General features: G+C 42.7%; 1 protein-coding gene across 3 annotated transcripts in view; it reads right to left on the bottom strand.

The window, feature by feature from the left end:
- The window catches only part of sema5a (sema domain, seven thrombospondin repeats (type 1 and type 1-like), transmembrane domain (TM) and short cytoplasmic domain, (semaphorin) 5A), a 111,804-nt gene that overhangs the window by 69,801 nt on the left and 26,448 nt on the right, over positions 1-15,555 (bottom strand). For all 3 annotated transcript variants that reach the window (XR_004655273.1, XR_004655272.1, XM_034862117.1), the window contains exons 2-3: positions 9,659-9,870; positions 211-310 (exon numbers count right to left, since the gene is read on the bottom strand). Coding sequence is in view for 1 of the 3 variants with exons in the window: in XM_034862117.1 (XP_034718008.1) it covers positions 211-310; positions 9,659-9,806 (248 nt within the window). In the remaining 2 variants the exon portion in view is untranslated. The remainder of the gene's footprint in view (positions 1-210; positions 311-9,658; positions 9,871-15,555) is intronic.

Here is a 15,555-nt window from a genome sequence, read left to right on the forward strand (position 1 = left end):
CCCCCCCCCACCCTGTCATTTTTCTTTGGCTTTTGAAGACATCTATAGAGAAAGTGATCATTACTCATGCAATGCACCAACAAACGCTTAAAAGAAGGGGAATGAAAGACATTACAATAACAGAACAGACAATAACAGAAAGAGACAGGAGGGAAGACAGAGAGACAAAAGTCAAAGAAAAAACAGCGAAAAACACAGATATGGGTTTACCTGGCACCGACGATCAGTTCGTTCTGGCCAGGGTCGAAGGTCAGCTGTGAGTAATCCACCGTGCCTTCTGCCTTGAACCTGAAGATCCACGGCTCCATCGCTGCCAACGACACCACAGGACACAAAAAATGTGAGCTAATCAGAGAGGAGACTTTACGACTGCAGATGACAGCTGTGCTGATGTATAAGCTATGTTCAAAGGACTGCTGTAACTTTTCTTTAGACACTCCAAGAGGCAGGTCCTTAAAGGCCAAATTTATAATAGCAGAAAGTCTTTCCACTTCAGCCTTTGTTCAGATTTTTACCTCTCCGTCTACCTTTAGTGATGCTGCGTAGCATCTGTAATGTAAATATTAGAGCAAACACACTATTGTTTTGCATTACAATGAGTTTACATGGACAAGAAAATGCATGAAGTTTTTCGGCTGTAGCAGTAATGCTGCATTATTGGCAGGTGTAAACAGTTTCTGACACATCTGTAAAGCCTGCAATAACGGACAGAAGAGGGGGTCTGTGTGTCTGTGTACCTGCTAAATACAGTAAGTCAATAATAATATAAACTTATAACACAGTTACACATACTGTTATTTCTCATCAGGTAAGTTGCAATGCATACAATGCATTGATATAGATTAAACTACCTGATAGTATATAGAGTAGCCACAATTAGCTCCAAGTCAACCGGCAAGTTTCAAATGCTCCCTACACATGAATACATCATTAACATTCTAATAATCTAATATTTAACAGCTTTACACTCACAGTGGTCTTTTTGTTTTAAAAATAATGAGTATTTTTACTTTTAATAAGTACATTTAGCAGTTGTTACCTATGTTCTGGTATTTAAAGGTCCAATGTCTCCCCTCTAGCATTGAGATTATATTTCGAAATCAACTCTCTCGCAACACACAGTTCAAAGTACGTATTACAGCTACGTTAGCCTTCACGCTTTAAAAAGCCGGTCTTTTGATCTTTTCAATATTCTTTTTTTTTTCTGTGCGATGAAGAAGACTACTGTTACTGAAACTTGGATTTTGAATACGTGTGGTCCTCCATGTTTCCTTCTATACCCATTAGCAGATAAGCAGCACCTGTGAGTTTATCTTGTAACAGCAAAAACAGCAAAAGGTGGAGCAGTATGTCCTGTATGTACCTTAATGGCTAACATATTTCAAGATGGCGCTTGAATATTGAGCGCCTACCCCAGTTTGTGTGAATTGAAATTTAAAATTTCAAGCCAATAGGAGTACTTGGAATCAATGTAAATTGTAATGAAAAAGGACAAGTTTGCGAATGGGCAACACCAATTTTGATAACGAACAACTAAACATGTTACACACTGGACCTTAAAGCAAGATTTTGAATGCGGGACTTTGACTTGTTGAGTAATTTCCTCTGTGATTTTGGTGCTTTTACTTCTGAATGTGTCTTTGAACAGTGAGGACCAATATAAAGTTTAATGTGTACAGACAGTCCTCTTGACAATTTTGGGCTATAGAAACCTGACCTGACTTGACTCATACATTTCCTTTCCTTGTGCATAGGCCAGAGCTATAGACCATTATATTTTAGTTTGGCATGTTTAGTAATTACTACTACTCAACAAAACTATCAGACAAGTTGTCCCCTGCCATGATATGAATATGGCCGTGTCTACTGAAGGAAATGAAGAGATTGAATAAATAAAAATGCTTTGAGCTATCCCTGCTTGATAAGGTCGCTCATTCAAAAAATCGTTTTCCACAGATCAAAGTACTCTTACATTAGTGCTTCTCAGCCTCCCCAAAATAAAAGTGGAACCGGAGACCTCCATTCATGAGTGAATGTGTACAAAATAGTGAAATGTAGCTTCTTGTGACTCAGTGGGCAGTCCTTTGATTTTTGTAAACCATCACTACGGTTGATTTACCGCTTTCATGTAAATATATACTGTGGATGAACGATGAAGACCGATTAGTCTGACTTTTTATGGAAATTGACCTTGGTATGGTGAATACAAACACACATGGAGAGAGAGAGAGAGAGAGATATCCCAGACAGACACTGACATCTTATCCACAACATGCCCGTTCTCATGGCGCCTAACCCATTAACCCCTGACCAATCAAATCCCAGGCCCCAGTGTAGTTGCCGAGCGATGAGGATGGCCTGTCTACCGTCTGCTACGGGATAGGTTTAGTCGAGGGTGGTCAATCAGTCACGGTGACGTGTTTTCAACATCACTCGTCACATGCCCGATCTGCAGTCAAAATAACTTATTCTATACGGTCGGATTACAGTTCCAAAAATCATCACCATATTTGGGACATTTTCTCTTGAAATTCTTATTTTTGAGTAAGGTGCAGGAACTTCTGCAGAGCTTTTAGCATTGGTTGCTACAGTGATTTAGAATCACCCATCACTACATTTGTGAGCTATTTCCAGACTAAACATTTCAAAGGGACTTTTTTTATTTACCAGGGAGCTTTCCATCAGAACCGGAACGGAGGGAGAGGACAGCTTGAATATCCTCGCTGCAACACATTATCTGCTTCTTCAGGCACACCTGTCACACAGCGTTTCAAATGAAAGTATGCTCTCCCTTGACTGCATCAGAAGCAACTACGTTAGGGTTTTAGTTGACAAACGTGGGGAATTCTTGGTGATTTAAAACAAATACAAACAGAGCAAGTAACCTGGGAGCTTCCAAAGAACATCTGCCTTCGCCAGTTCACGTAGTGGGACCAAACTCCAAGTCTCCTAACAAAACAACATCATCTGCCTCGAGACAGCACCGCTGTATGCAAAGACATGTTCCCTTGTTCTCTTTCAAGTCTCCAGTATTGCGTGCAATTACTAGAGGAAAAAGCATCCAGCGTCTGACTCCAGGTTACACAGCCCTAATACATTTTCATTAGCAGCAGTGAAATAAATATCTGGGAGATCACGAACAACTTCACCCCAAAGATTTCATTTTGGTTAATGGCTTCTGCTCTGCTTATTCTTTAGGGAGAGACAAAGTTTTGGATGTGCCAATCCTTTAGCTCCACTGGGCTTGTTTTTCACACCATCAAGAGGATCCCTGGCATACAAATGTAGTAGTGACACCCCCCCGGGGAAGACACCGCTTGACGAACCCTGCTTCTCCCCATAAATCTCCCTGACTCACCAGGGGAGGCTCGCTAACGGGGTGATGGAGTGTGCGAGAGAGAGTGTGTGTGTGCGTGTGTGTGTGTGTGTGAGATAGAAACAGAGAAGAGAGGATATATGTTGGAGTGTGGAAAAAGGGGCAAGAGGTTCTAATTGAACATAACAGCACTCAAAGGATTCATGATCTTTTGTGACTGGGCCAAGGACCATTCAAACATTCATAACCAGTGTGGATGGGCCATCCCAAGGCTGCAGAGCTAAATATACGAAGCTTCACAAAGTCAAACTCGTGGTGAGTTTAGCAGATCAAAGTTTGGGTTTACTATAGGGAGACATACAAGACAGTGGCACACATGGAAAAGATATCTAAAACAGCACTGCAGGATACTGGGTTAGCTTCACAGAGACTTTTCACACTGATTTGAACTCTGATCTGACTTGACATATTTATTTGTTTTTGGATGGGTTGTAATAGATTATTTTAGGGGCAAGCAGGGAAGTTGTGATCCCATAAAAAATCCAACCGTATTGTTAATCCAGTAGAAAAGGATATAGTAGTACAAACCCCAGCTCATATTTATCCTGAAAAAAACTAACCCTCTCCCAATCTCACTTCCGACATTTCAAGCTTGCTTGCACGTTACATGGGTTCGTATCAGCTGCACTTTAAATGCACGTAATAATGTAATCACATCACGGCCATGCTTGTACAGCAGCTGCCTGAATCAGGGGATTGGCTGCCGATGAGACGAAGGCGTAATTGCATACACGCGTGCAGACTCATACACAACGATTGGGATGAAAATTCAGAGAGCAGCCAGGGCTCTGAGCCAACATAAAACCAACACACACACACACACACACACACACACACACACACTAACCATCTTATCCCCTTAACCCTTGTCTCCCTACTCCTTAAAATAGAACAGCCCATCACTCACACCCGTTTGTAATTCCCCGCTCTGACACGGAGCAGTTGACACAAAGACAAAATGACAGGATATATAAATATTTACACCCAGCATCAGAGGCCACGCCAGTCTTCAGTCTGCCAGCACTCAAAGTTAGTGCTTTACAGTACTGCCAGGCCTGCAAAAATGGCAACATGTGGAACCATTTCTGAAACATGAATGGTTTGTCTGTGAGTGGTGGATAGAGTGTGGCAGCAAGCGCTTACACAAATAAGGAGGCAATTCCCTCTAAATGAAGCCCTGTGGTAATGGGCAACCAAAGAATGGCAACTATTTGGTCAAGTTGATGTGAAGAAACAATTTGGCCAAGCGGTCGAGAAAACAAACACCTGCGCAGTTTGAAAAAATCCAAAGCAAGGTCAGTTAGGACCTTTGGCGCTATTATGTTATTTCGAGCAAGAAAAACAAGCACATATTACAGCTCAAAGTCCTGTACCTCAAATTACTGTGGCATGGCCGCGGCACTGGGACAGCGAGGGAATCATGCAAAACAAACCACCGTAAAGCCACACATAAGTATGTATTAAAATATTTAAATCTAATGTGTATGTAGGAGTTGTTTGGTTCTAGGGGGTGTGGGAGAAGAGACCACCAAAATCTTCAGAATAACCAAATCTCGTCATGCCACTTAAAGAAAAAGGAAGAGATTAAAATATCTATGCAGGCAAATGACATGTAGGACTTTTACTGCAGTGGGTAAATGAAAGAAATACTAATTCATAATATGGACAGGTCCTTCATTTCATCTAGTGGAATAAATCACGGCTAGAACATATTTGACTTTGGACACAAATAGAGCGGACTTAATGTTTTGGAATTCAGGCTCTGAAGACCTTGGAGGGCTTTCAAATCAAAAAAATCACCCCCAAATGATAAATTAAAAGATCTCTGATACTAGTTGTATCCTGTTGTGTTTATGAATTCTATGAGGCCATTTGTTTTGTTTTCCTGCTTTCACTCCCCTCTCTCTAATGATGTGTTACCCGTTCAGGGATAATAAAAGCTGAGCTCAGTCTGTGGCTGTAAAACCAGTCTGCCGGTTCCACTCCCCAGAGACGTGGCCCTTAGCATGGCCTGTGAAAGCATTGTTTACACCAGTTTATGACCTTTAAAAGTCTTCAAGTCTACACACAAGAACACTTGTTAAATACTACCCTTTATTAATACAGTATATCTGAACTACTATAACACGGGAAATGCTTGGTCCTAAAACATATCCTTTACCAAGAATGGCGATGATCTTTCAACGCCCCTCCTATGATAATTCCATAACAGGCATTTACATTGGACCTCTGCTGAAGCTATATTCAGACCTGTTTTTGCGAAAGTGTAGCGGGTTTACATTTTGTGTAAACATTCTGAACGTAGCTGCTGAACTGCAGAGTGTACTTTCTTTCTAAAACCCTACATTTCTATAACCGCCATCCAAAACAGAAAGTGGTCTTTAGACTGTAGCATCCTTGCACCACAGTAGCAGTTCTGTCAGCCAAGTGTTGTGCCAAGTCAGAAAACCGCCATCCCTGGCGGGGTCAAAGCCATGTGAGGCACGCCCTTCCACAGCCAGGCCACAATCACACCAAGAGAAAGAAATGCTGTCACTGGAACATACTCAGACAAACCTTGAACTTTTCATGCGGGTCACCACCACTCTTTAGGCTCTTTGTTTTTTTTTCTTTGACCAAGCTGGAGAGCTGAAACCTATGGCTGAAACCTAGAGCTGTTTCAGTGAGCCACACATGTACAATGTGTAGCTGCAGTGGCACAAATTAGTAAAGAGAAGCAGGATATCCCTCTTATTTACTTCACCTGTCACCCCAACCTTGAATAGAAAAAGAGGTTTTATAATGCCAGAATATATTAATCTAATTGCAGTTGATTCATCTATTTCTTCTACTAAGTAAACCTCTGAAATGTCAGATAATTGAGAGAAAAGTCCCAGAGCGCAAGGTAATGTCAAATTGCTTGTTTTGTTCCACCAAATCTCCCAAAACATTCTTTTAAGTAAAGAATATTGTTTTTTAAGTGCAGAAAATTAGATTATGTCATTACACTAAATACGTAGCTTCAGCCAGCAGCTGGTAAGCTTAGCGTAGCATAAAAACTAACTCACTCGTTAACACATTACATCTAATTTGTTAATCCGCACGAAAACTGATGTCTTAAAACAAGAATTTGTGGTTTTATTGTGTTAATCAGGGAGGTTTAGAGATCCTGGTAGGCAGATTTGTTTTTACCTTTGGACAGAGCCGGACTAGCGGTTCCCACTCTTTAGGCTAAAATAGGCTAACCAGCGTCTGGTTGTAGCTTTCTATAGCCTCCAATGATAGCCGTATCAATATTCTCATGTAACTTTTGGCAAGAAAGCGAACGTGTGTTTGCCAAAATGTCAAACAAGCTATTTCTTTACATCAAATGTACTGTACGTTTATATCTTAGCTTTAAGACTCTAATGTATGTCTGTGTATGTACAACAGAATCAAGTTCGCCTCAACACAGTGGGAGTGTGATGTTGTTGTGATCCAAAGGTTTAGGCTATATTTAATGTTTTTATAGTCTTCCCAGCTCGGCTGAAGAGGAGTCGTGGCAGTCGCTCTATACATTCTTAACAACCTAAGATAAAACTGCATTACATGGAGGACTATGATACAACACAACAGAGAATGATAATAGGTTTAATGAGAGGTTTCTCTTCCCTCACACACTACTTGTTTGTGTGTGTGTGTATGTGTTGGCATTTTCTATAATGACTTGCATTTAATGCAGAAAAGCAAGGGCTGTAATTTGGCAATTTCTAAAAAAGCTTTGTATACTGTACAACTCAGAACAATGAGATGGGTTTTAACCGCACAATGACTATTACCGGGCTATAAAAGAACTGAGCATAAATATAACTATGAAGGCAAAGATAAATGGACATCTTCATGAGACCATGGGAATTAGCAGCTGCACTGCAAAGGTGCTGAAGTTGAGAATGAATAAGACTGGGATGTAAGTAAACAAAGCATGATGATAAAACCTGTGTTAAAGAGAACCTTTTGTGCTTCCTGTCCCCACATGACAGGCAAAAAAAACTCTAAACATGCAAAGTCTGCAGAGCTTTAGAGCTTTAAAACCAGGGCAACAAAGCTGAAGTCAACACACGTTTAGCTTTGAAACTTCGGGTGAACTTTTAAGGTTCAACAACATTAACAAGCCAATGAAATTAACGTGCATGATGCACATGTTTCTGCATCAGGGCAATTTAATTTCATAAACAGTAATGAACAATAAAAATTCCACCTTTCTACCAGTTTGAATGCAGATGTGCGGGACTGAGTTACGGCCTGTGGTTTCCCTTGTAAACCAAAAAGAAGTTTAGTTGACAAGAAGTATTTGTAATTTGTGTAAATTGATGATAGAGCTATTTCCATACAAAATCTACAATTTGATCTGTCTCCAATGATACGATTTTATATTCTGCAGTAGGAACTGTATCATCAGACCTGATTGTTCAGACACCGACCCATTGACAGTTAAGTGTCTGCGATCCACTCACTTCTTTCTCTTCTGTAAAATAAGCTTCAACTTAGTGAACCATGTCTGATTATACCTGAAACATTGACCCCTTTTTTATAAATGCTCCTATGTTTCAACCACAGCATTAGGCCAACGGAGCCTAATGGGCCATTCTGGTACATTAGAGAACACCAACGCGTTGACCACATCTGACCCACTGGCGGGTGTGTTATCAGCCTCATGCAGAAAGCACAAGGCTGGAACATATTACGTTAGATGGGCAGTTAGCCATCATCATTGCAATTGGCAAACAGGAAAGAGTGCCACCTCAGCTACATTGAAGTGCCAAAGACTGCAAAGAAAGACGGGGACATAAAGGATCGCAGAGGAAGAGTCTGTGCTGGGCGAAGTTACTGGATACGATCATGCATGTGGATCTTTGGACACAAAGCGGCAACCTTGGTCTTCTAGTCCGTTTCGCCCAAGACAAAAATTTTCTGTGATTATCTGACTGGGCCTCTGCTGGACCAAAAACAGGTCAATGACACTTTGCTGCTTCTCACAGGGTAGACAGAACTGCATTGATCCCTATTGATACTTTATTTCAACTAAGTTTCACATCAATTCATTAGAGTTTGCTTGTTCAATAGCAATGTGGGATAAAGGCTAAGGACCACGAAATCTGATGTAGAATATGCTGTTTATTAAACTGCAGAGCTGTGTAGTAAAGGCCTACGAGGAGGGCTGTGTCTGCTTGTTGTCTCAAAGAAAGGAACGAAGAAGAAAGAGGGCATCTGCTATAGATAATTAGGCTATGTCTCCGGCTAACTTTTTAATGTTTTTTAATGTTCATGTAAATGTAAATGTGCTGTATTTATATAGCGCTTTTCCAGTCTTAACAACTGCTCAAAGCGCTTTTACATCTACAGGAAACATTCACCATTCACACACATTCATACAGTGTGGCCGGGGCTGCCGTACAAGGTGCTACCTGCTCATCAGATAAACATTCACACACATTCACACTCCGCTGCGCAGCACCGGGGGCAACTCGGGGTTCAGTGTCTTGCCCAAGGACACTTCGACAATGACTGCAGGGGCGGGGATTGAACCACCAACCTTCCAATTGGCAGGCCACCACTCTACCACTGAGCCACAGCCGCCCCATGTCCAGTTCATGTACATGATATTGTGCTAAAAGACTGAGGCTAGGGTCATGTTTCAGACAATGCTGGTAAAAATAATTACTACTGTAGCTAGTTAACCGGACATGCTAATGATTGCATCTTGCATCATCCATTCCTTACATCTTTACAAGGCACAACCATAAAAACTCTTTAAATGCACGGTAGTGCTTTGCTTTAAAACAAAATTTGCATGTGGATAAATCCAAAGCATGACATGTTTGCAGTGGCCTAGTTACAGTTGCTACAGTAGCTTTTATTGGGCAATCACTTTTCAATGTACAGGTTTTCAAAATACCCCCATTTAGAGTTGGACAAGTATGTCAGCTAAATGTGTACAATGTTACCAACAGTTTAGAATTATTGTTTTCAGGTACTAGCAGATTTTTACCCAATTATTTTGTCAGGCATCAAATGTGAGTCCAGATCTTTCTACATAAACCAATAACAACTTCCATTGTAAATAACATGCAATCCCAACATTTCAGTCCATATCTTGTTGCAGCTGTTGCCAGGGGGTATTCCACTTACAAACTAATTGCTAACTAGATACCCAATAAAAATGTCAATTTCCTTTCAGCATACAGAAAAGTTCACATAATTATGGAGGAAAACAACTAAAAGAGTCAAAACCATGATGTCACTTTGATGTGTGTACATGTTTACCTGAGTATGGGATGAGAGGGTGCTCTGTCTTGTGACAAGGCGATTCAGGCAGCAGCACCGGCCCTCTCCTGCTGGCCACGCCTCCGGGCCGCAGGACCAGCATGCACTGCAACAGCAGCAGTGCATGCTGGGTAACAGGGCGTCCCATGGGGGCCTGGGCTTAGCTCACTTCTCCTCAGGCCTCAGGGACCAAGAGCATTGGAGAGACACACCTGAAACGACACAAAGAGACAGTTTTGGGATTAAACAAAGACTAATTTCACGTTTGTTCTAATCAAAGTGCTGAAAAGCTTGATTCAGCATGGCATCGCGCTACAATTCCCAGGAGGTTCACTCTGGGAGATAAGCAGCAAAAATGAATGCTTTGCAAAAAGAGAAATAGGGAGAGAGGTGCAATGATGAGAGAGTGTGACAGATCAGGAGGGGAGTGTTTTGTGTGCTCCAGGAGACCTCTTAGCTCTTACATTTGTATATCTGTGCATTAATCAGACATGGCTTTTTATTTTCAAACACCTAATGTGTCTTTGTGTGTTCTTTTTCTAACTTTGTTCGGTGTTTCACTATGGGAATCACCTTGGCGGGACCAACTATGCAAGCTCCAAAGACACCATGTCAGTCCGTGACAGACTGGGCTCCGCCCACTCATTTAATCACAGACGACCAAGTCCTCACAAATTATTCTGGCTTCCTTCCCGTGAAGAAACTATACTGAGCTCCTACAGCACCTCTAGGCTAGCTTGGTTGGTTCTGCTAAACAGTTCACAGACGGACCGTTAAAGACTACAGCGCCGAACGCAGTTCCCGACCCAGTCTGGATATTCTGAGTATGTACTTCGCAAGAAGTTTTTACCTTGTGAGTTTGAAAGCGGTGTCTGTATCAAGTTGAACTGTTCTTCTGTTGGCTAGTCAGTATTTGTTTATCGGTTTCTCAGCTGTGTAACTCTTTTACCCTCTGGCTAACGGGTTACGGTGATCCTCCCTGGGTTTGGTTAGCATTTGTTGCTAGTTTCAATGACAAAAGAGGATGCAGCACAACATCCTTTTTCAACAAATGAGCAATCAGAGCTGTGCAGAGCGAGGAAACGCGTCAAGGGTTTTACTCTCGCTATTTCCTCATTCCCAAGGAAGGGAGCTCTTTACTTCGCCCAATTTTAGATCCCCATGTGTTAAACACCTACAAAAAAAAGTGCTCCGTCGTTAAATCTGCCCGGGGGTTTGGTTTGTAACGATCGATCTTTCAGATGCATATGTCCACATCACCATTTATCCTGCACACATTTCTCAGGTTTGCGTATTGGGGCTGAGCTTCTAAATATCAAGCCGTCCCATTTGGGCTGTTATTAGCACCGAGGGTGTTTACCAACTGTGTGGAGGCAGCACTGTGTCCGTTAAGGAACAGTGGTATCAGAATATTTTCGTACATAGAGGACTATCCGGTCTGCTCCCACTCACAGAAGCAGGCATCAGAGATTCCACTACGTTGATAAATCATCTAGATTTGGAGTTCAACATAAACTGGGCAAAGAGCCGAGTAGAACCTGCGCAATGTATGGAATATTTTAGTCTCAAAATAAACTCCCTCTCCTAACGCGTCACGCTATCGGAGGGGAGATTAGCGTCTCTTGTACAATGTCTCTCCCTTTTCCGACTTAAGCGTCAGTAGTGTCTGAGGGGATTTTCAGCATTGGGTTGCAGCACAACGCCTGTTCCCAAGCCACCATCTCAACCAGGGGGTGAAAATAACTCTGGCGTGCATAGCAGCCCTCCACCCACGAAGAGACACGACGGCCATCGCATTGGGCGTCCTGCTAGAGGCGGTGTCATCCAGAGTAATCATGACAACGGATGCGTCCCTGTCAGGATGTGGAGCGACACTGTTAGGGAGAACAGTGACTAGCACATGGAACTTGAGGTTAGCCCAGGCTCATATAAATGTCTTTTGACCTTATGGCTGTGTTTCTGGATCTGAATCATTTCACATTCTCTAAGGCCGTCATGTTTTAGTGAAAACAGAAAATGCCACATCAACAGCCCGGGAAGGACTCTGTCACTGCAGTGGCACAAGTTAGCTTCCACAGTGATTTTGTGGAGCAGCAAGAGACTGCTGTCTCTTCCATAAACTTGCCAGGTGTTCTAAATGCGGGTGCAGTTCTCCTGTCCCAGGGGAACCCTCTGTACGGAGAGTTGTCTCTCCACCCACCGGTGGGAGAACAGATCTGGCAGAGATACAGTCAGGGACAGTTGCCCACCCATGGCCAAACATGATGCTCTATGCATTTCACCTCCCCCAGTCTGATCACCCCCACCCTAGCGAGGGTGGGAGGACAGGGCTTGTTGCTAATCCTGATGCAGATCCTGAGTGCAGCGGTGGTCATCCAAGCATTGGGTAGCAGAGATACAGCTTGGGATGGCCTCTCCCCATATGCAAAGACCTTTTCTCCCAAGCCAGTGAAAAGATCTACCACCCTCACCCAGACCGCATAATGCTCTTGGCTTGGCCCATGAGAAGTGGATCCTGAATGCATCAGGCCTGCCAGAGCAGGTCATTGACACCATTCAAAGCGCAAGGGCTGCATCCACCAGCTCTTTTTACAGAGGAAAGTGGCGGGTTTTTGAGAAGATCGTATCCCTATTTGAGAATAGGGATACCATCCCTGTTCTGTTTTCTATGGTGGACCTGCTGTGTTTCCTGCAGTACCTGATGGATAAAAGGAAGGCTTTTACAATAATTAAGGTGTACTTATCTGCTGTTCACAGCTTGTCATGTGGGTTTTGGGGAGAAGCCGGTGGGGCAACATCCGTTAGTTTGTTGTTTTATGAAAGGGGCATGCGGCAAATTCCCAGTTTCCAGGCCCCTGGTTCCTCCGTGTGATTTGTCGGTCGTGTTGGGCGCCCTCTCTTATCACCCATTTCAGCCTATAGAGGCTGTAGGGATGACGTTTCTCTCGCTTAAAAACAGCTTTGCTCTTGGCTTTAACCACTGCAAAGTGCGTAAGCGACTTACAGGCTTGGTCTATTCGCCCTACCTGTCGGTATTTTTCCCTAGGGCTCTTTTTTTGCTGCCGAACCCAGCTTTTGTGCCTAAGGTGGTGGAGTCAGCCTACAGGTGTCCTTCTGTGGAGCTCTTGGCTTTTCACCCACATCCTTTTTCCTCATAAGAGAAGCAAATACTTCACATGTTATTCCCTGTCCGGGTTCTGCTATTGTATGCGAGTCGGACGGCTCGGGTCAGAAAAGCCGATCAGCTGTTTTTGTCCCTGGCTACTCCCCATCAGTTATGGGAATAACGTGCATGGCATTTGATTGGAGGCTAGTCTCACTCGGTCCCACAGCAACATTAAAAAAGTTTAGATGTATGTACATTGTTTCTGTTAATGTAATGTATTAAGTGTCCATTTCATCATAATATTCAGATTTAAGTTCCATTAAAAAGGGGTGGAGGTGGGGTCACATTTGAGCACTTAAAAATGTACTTGAAAGTAACGCATTAATTACTTTCATAATTTGTAACTTAGTATCTAATTTAGTTAATTTTTGGAAGCAGTAACTAGTAACTGTAATTATTTTTTTAAAGTAACTTGCCCAACACTGCTCCCTATAAGGGCAAGCCTTTGTCCCGCCAGAGGCTGTCCCTCTTGATTGTGGAGGCCATAGTGGAGGCCATATCATTGGCCCATGAGTGTAAAAGTTTGCAAGCCCCCCCCCCCCCAGGGCCCGAGAGCTCATTCCGCAAGGGGCATGGACACCTCATGGGCCATTTTTAGGGGTGTGTCAGGGAAGGAAATTTATGAAACACAATCTGGGCTACGCCTCACAATTCTGTGAGGTTTTACAGGGTTGATGTTTCCCGACCGTCCTTTGCACAGGCTGTGCTGGAGGCTACTGCTACGGCGCCAGGGTCAGCGTGACTCTCGGCTCAATATGATTTTGGCTTTGGGAGAATAATGCAATCCGGGAGTGGTCTACACTGCCCATAGTGAAAAACCAAGCGAAGTTGGAAAAAGAACATTAGGTAAGTTAACATAACTCCGGTACTTTGATAACAGAGTGAGGTGTTTCACCAATACGTCCCTCCTTGCAGAAACATGGAAAGAAACCTATCTGGAATAATATGTGAGGAGTTGGTTGACTGGGATTATATGAGGGGGTGTGGCCCTAGCACAGTTTGACCTGTCTGTCACAGACTGGTGTGGTTTCACTGGAGCTTCCATAGTTGGTCACGCCGAGGTGATTCCCATAGTTAAACACCCAACGAAGTTAGAAAAGTTTTTGTACCCCAATATCTGAAATGGTGCATGCCTTTGTTTCCACTGCAGCAAAGCTTTGTTTGTCATTATTAAGAGTCCATTTGTTTGTGTGAATATGTGACTGATATATCTTTGGAACAGCTCTGCACAGCACTCCTTGTGGGTCAATTAAATCCTGTAGCTGCTGTAAATCTGACATGTTTTTATTCACAACCAAGTCCTCAAATTGCTGGATTGATTATGGATCTGATTAGTATATAATGCTCACTGCAGATTTGTGCATCCCAGAAAACTCATTCACCCCAAGAATAAAAAAGCAGTTTTCACAACTCAATTGTTCACATTGTCTTTCCTATGTTAGGGTGAATTGATGAGCAGTCTAGACCATCTACATCATTGCTTTTTAATCATTTATGTGTTGCTATTACCGAGAATGATAAATGTTGTGCGCAACAGAAGAATAGGGCTCCCTGACTGTATACCACATTTTGGGCAGTATGTGTGGCAGAGTGAGTAAAGATACAGAGTATCTCAGATGTAAAGTGCTAGTAATGGCAATGCATTGCTTTGCTTACGTTATTACAACAGAAAATGTATTCTGTAACTGAAACCTATGGAGCATTCTTATTATTTTATTGCATATGAAATAGGCTTTTCATCTGTTGTCCAGACAGTGGGAAAAAATGGTGCTTTGTAGAGCAAGAACAAAACAATCCTCCCTTCATGACAGAGTTGATATAGTGTGAATGGTGGGTTGGAAATAAGCAAAAACTATTAATACCATGCTTGTTTTGGGAAGACAGCAAAATATGGAAAAGTATGTTAGAACATCAGGGACTACTCTCTACTCCTGCTTTCAAATGAAAAACCTAACGCTGTGAGTGTGTGTGGTAGTTTTATTTATTTAATTTTCTCCTTGAATGGAACGTTTATTCTACCATCAGTGTGCAGGAATAGGCTCTATGACCTCGGGGCCTACATGGAATTCATTTAAAGTCTAGTATATAAATGCAGCGTGGATGTGTGGTTTGTCTTCAACCACAGAGTAATGTAAAACACCTGCCATCCACAGTAGGGAAAGCAAGTGACAGCTAGTGCCAGTTACCTCTCTCTGATCTTTTTCCCTTTTCGTCTTGTCGGCTCTCACATAAGCTTCTGTGCTACTTTGCAGCTTTTCTTTAGTCAACCTGTCATTTCACATGCCACTTTTCATTGTCTGCAAGTTTCCTTGACAGTCTTTGGCTTTTTTTTTTCCTCACAAAAAAGACATTTTACCTGTTGCAGCTGAAAGCGAGTAAGTCATTACTCCCAGGTAGTCTCTAGCTGGGACATTCCTCTTGTCATTTTTAATTCTGTCTTGTAAACTTTTATGTCTCCATTCACTTAGGGAAAATATATGTATAATCTGCTAGGCACAGGGGGGAACTTGGTGTAGGAAATGAGATTAAGGATGTTTTTACAGTTGTGTGCTTGTCATCTGAAAGGGTTGTGGTATTTTACATAATGTGTCGGTCCCTGGCGCACGCAAGCACACACGCACGCAAGCACGCAGAGGCTTGGGTGACAGGCGCAGGTGCCGAGGCCACTGAGCTTTGTGCTCTTTGTTGACGTCGCTCCCTCTGTATCAGTGCTGCAGTGCACACAACCTTC

This window comes from Etheostoma cragini, chromosome 22 (assembly GCF_013103735.1).
Source record: "Etheostoma cragini isolate CJK2018 chromosome 22, CSU_Ecrag_1.0, whole genome shotgun sequence".
NCBI classification, from domain to species: Eukaryota; Metazoa; Chordata; class Actinopteri; order Perciformes; family Percidae; genus Etheostoma; species Etheostoma cragini.